Source organism: Opisthorchis viverrini (assembly GCF_000715545.1).
Source record: "Opisthorchis viverrini unplaced genomic scaffold opera_v5_224, whole genome shotgun sequence".
NCBI classification, from domain to species: domain Eukaryota; kingdom Metazoa; phylum Platyhelminthes; class Trematoda; order Opisthorchiida; family Opisthorchiidae; genus Opisthorchis; species Opisthorchis viverrini.
Window position 1 is genome coordinate 184,984 of NW_008751878.1, and position 3,488 is coordinate 188,471.

Below are 3,488 nucleotides of genomic sequence, written 5' to 3' on the forward strand. Positions count from 1 at the left end.
CATCGAGAGTGAGTTCGTTTTGAGCTAGAAGTCGTTCTCTGATGGTAGTAGACTGAAGTCCGTTGATTAGAGCATCGCGTACACTTTCGTTTTGATGGTCAATGGCGGACACCGCCTTGAAATCACAATTTTTGGCCAAGGATTTAAGCCTCTGAACAAACTGATCAACATCTTGACTGGTGTCTTGTTTGCAAGTTTGTAGAAGATGGCGAGCATAAATTATATTCTTTGGACGAACGTACAACTTTTCAAGTGCACTGATAGCTGATTCGTAATCTGGACAGTCAGCGATATAAACGTATACAGGTGCATCCACAAAATGGATCAGAGTTTCGAGTTTATTTAGATTGGGCGATTCGACAGTGCCCAGAAACGTTTGGAAGGTTCGGAACCAATGATTCCAACGCGTTGTTGCGTCTGGAGAATTAGGATCTGCGTCGAAACACTTGGGTCGCAGCAACGGTTCCATTGTATTCTTAGACAAGTAAATTGTTACGAATAGAGTTTCGGTTCTGATTGAGCGCGAGAACAAGAATGAATAGCGTAGAATGAATAGCGCTTTACTTGTCTAAGAATAGACGTACATAAGCTGAAAATGAAGGCAAAAGCGTGGTTAATACAACACGATAATGTGAGCACAAAGAATATTCATGACAGTATGTTTGATAAATACTTTGAAATGATATCTACTCAACGAATTTATCAAGTCTCTTCGCTTATTGGCTTTAACAACATTTTGAAGCCGAATATGGTGCACTTATGGGTTATGGGTCCATCGGGCACCAAGATTGGTTCCTTCGTATACTGTAACCGATCATTCCAACCTTGTTTATCTTAAGTACTATAGGCTGAATAGTTGCATCGCGGAATGTGATTTAGAAACACACTGCATGGTGCCAAATGTCGTCGAAGTTCATACGACCTTGGAAAGCTGTTAAATTCAACGGATTACCTATCTGTGCGGAACTCGCAGGTGGACATCATAATCATTGTCAGCTGTAATAACCGCATACTTGTCGTACAGTGATTGTAGCTGCCACACTTTCATTCACCGATAATTCGGAAAGGTGGGGTAGGTAGCTGCGTATCAGTGGCGGGAGCTGATAAATTAGTGCATAAATACAGCACTGTAGATGTACTGCTGAGTGGGGGAATTGGGAAGGGAGCATTGAATTGAAGGCAATAGGTTGGATGCACGAGCGCCATTGAGGGCGCAACTGTGTCATGCCTGACAATGTCTCTAACCATTGATATGGCGGTACCGGGAGTACGATACCTATAACTGAACCTGTAGACAGTAGGCGTTCAGCACACAACACTATGACCCGAGCCTTGGTCAACTATTTATGTGTAAACAGGTTACATCCAATAATGTTCTACCTATTCCCCCTTGTCGCCGCTTACGACTTGAACAAATGTGTGGCCTATATGTCTTTAACCTTTTCGGTTGCGCGCGCAACTATACCTGTTTTATTAGTCGTGCTGCTCTCGCGTTAGACAGTATCAAAAGCAGCTCGGATGCTTGGTTTTTAGCTTGTGTTGTGCATCTTGTGCATTCCATGGTCATTACTTAAAAATGGGCACCTTAGTCCAGATTTGGGCGTCAACGACCCAGGCCACAGATCCTTGGGGCTGGCAACGTCATTCATATCAGCATCGCTTTTGTAACATTAAACTCTAATCAAATGGACTGCTCTTTTCTGACCACGCTCCCCCGTTGTTTGCTCTTTCCGATTGTGTCTTCTTACTAGGCTCTTGCTTATCATCTAGGTGCTTTAGAGTCGTTCCTCTGCTACATGTTAGTGTAATTTGACATTTCACCAGTCGGGTATTTAGAACCTCACCGGATTCTCTATGCAAAGTCGTCAATGTTCGGATCACCGTTTGGGGGCGCATATTGGGCTCGTTTGGGTTATCCTAAGGTCTTCATTTCAAAAGTCTGGGTATGCTGGCAGTAGGAAATTTAAAAAATGACTCCAGTGGAGGGGTCATGGTTTGACTCTCGTTCAAACGATTTTCAACCCACTCAGGTGCGATTGATGTGTGACACTGAGTCAAAGTGCACGACACCTACCCGATGGGTGAAAGCATAAAAAGTGGTAAATAGTTCTTTCCAGGATTACATTCGCTCTTCTGGGGGAAGGCTGATCAACTTGGGTGAAGTCTCCACTTATCTAACAATCGGCACTGCCATACTTGCTTTCCGCACGCACGCATGAGTGCCTCACCCTAGGCACAGTACGATGGTGTCACGTTATATGCCCACTACTTCTTTGGTATCGATTGCTTTTTATTCCTTATTAGCCCGGTCCTGTCTTAGGCCGTACGTCTATGTCGTGACGTCAATAAGCTTGTCGTGATTGGCACTCGTTTCTTCCTGGGAGGGACATGAAGTACACGTGTGCAAGTGTACAACGTTCGCTTGACCTGTGCCATGGGGTGAATTTCACCTATCCGAATGACCGGGGGTGAGTTCAGTCGAACACTTCTAAGCCCAGTGGGTGTGAACGGTCAATGATGTTTTTCGGAATGATAATCCTACCGACCCATTATACGGCGCTAGAATTGAACGAGAGAAAAGTAAACTTAATGTCAGTCGTTTGTTACGATGAAGGGGTTATTCTTGACTACTGCAGTAACGTCTGAAATGAATGTGGAACACAAAATCGTTTGCTTTGAGGTGGGCCGTCAATGTCTTATTGATTGATCGTATTGTCTCTGTTTACCGTCAAAGCTCCTAAGTACGTTTCCTATCCTTCCAAGCACGCCTATCTGATGTGTGCCCTTGGGATTGAGGACGTCCGGGATGATTGCCCAGCTGGTGACGGGGACTATCGAGTTTCCTTGCGACCTGATTATGACCCGTATGTGTAGCATCGTACGTGATTCAACATGGCCGTAGAATATATGCCACAGTTTTCAAGACAAGGTCGTCTTGTCACAGTGACCGACGTTTCTAACTCCCGTCCTCAGCAGGTTGAACCGGAGCTGAATACTGCGGATAGGTGTCTGAGACGACACGCATTCTGGAAACACAAACCATTGATTCGAAGGAGGCGGAACGACCGTCAACACCGCTGTGCAGACTGTAGCCCCAAACAGCCACCATTTATCTCTTGGTGTTCATGCATGTACTTTGGACTCGGATTGAAAGACAAATTCCGAACACTGTATCCCAATGCGTGGACAGAATTTTTTCGTACGCAATGTCCATATCGAGAGGGCTGAACTCAGGCTTGGGGTACCGCGTACCTCATGTTTTCCGGCGTGAATGTAGCTGAATGAGGTATCCTTTGGTAGATATATCCAATCAACAATGAACTACTTGATGTAATTTTCAAAACATTTGAGGATATTACGCATGGACTTAGCCGAGGACGGACGGATGTGCAGGCCTCGGTATTAGGTAGTCGCTTGTTATCTCTATTCGTTGGTGTGGCTTCAAAGGTGTATGCACCACACATTGAGCAGTTTTGGCAGCTGCTGTC

General features: G+C 45.0%; 1 protein-coding gene across 1 annotated transcript; it reads right to left on the minus strand.

The window, feature by feature from the left end:
• Positions 1-992: 992 nt before the first annotated feature.
• T265_08485 (hypothetical protein) lies at positions 993-2,877 on the minus strand (the record flags this gene model as incomplete). The annotated part of the gene is made up of 2 exons (XM_009174299.1): positions 993-1,276; positions 2,727-2,877. The coding sequence occupies 2 exons, from the start codon at positions 2,875-2,877 to the stop codon at positions 993-995; spliced, it is 435 nt and encodes a 144-aa protein (XP_009172563.1).
• Positions 2,878-3,488: the final 611 nt, after the last annotated feature.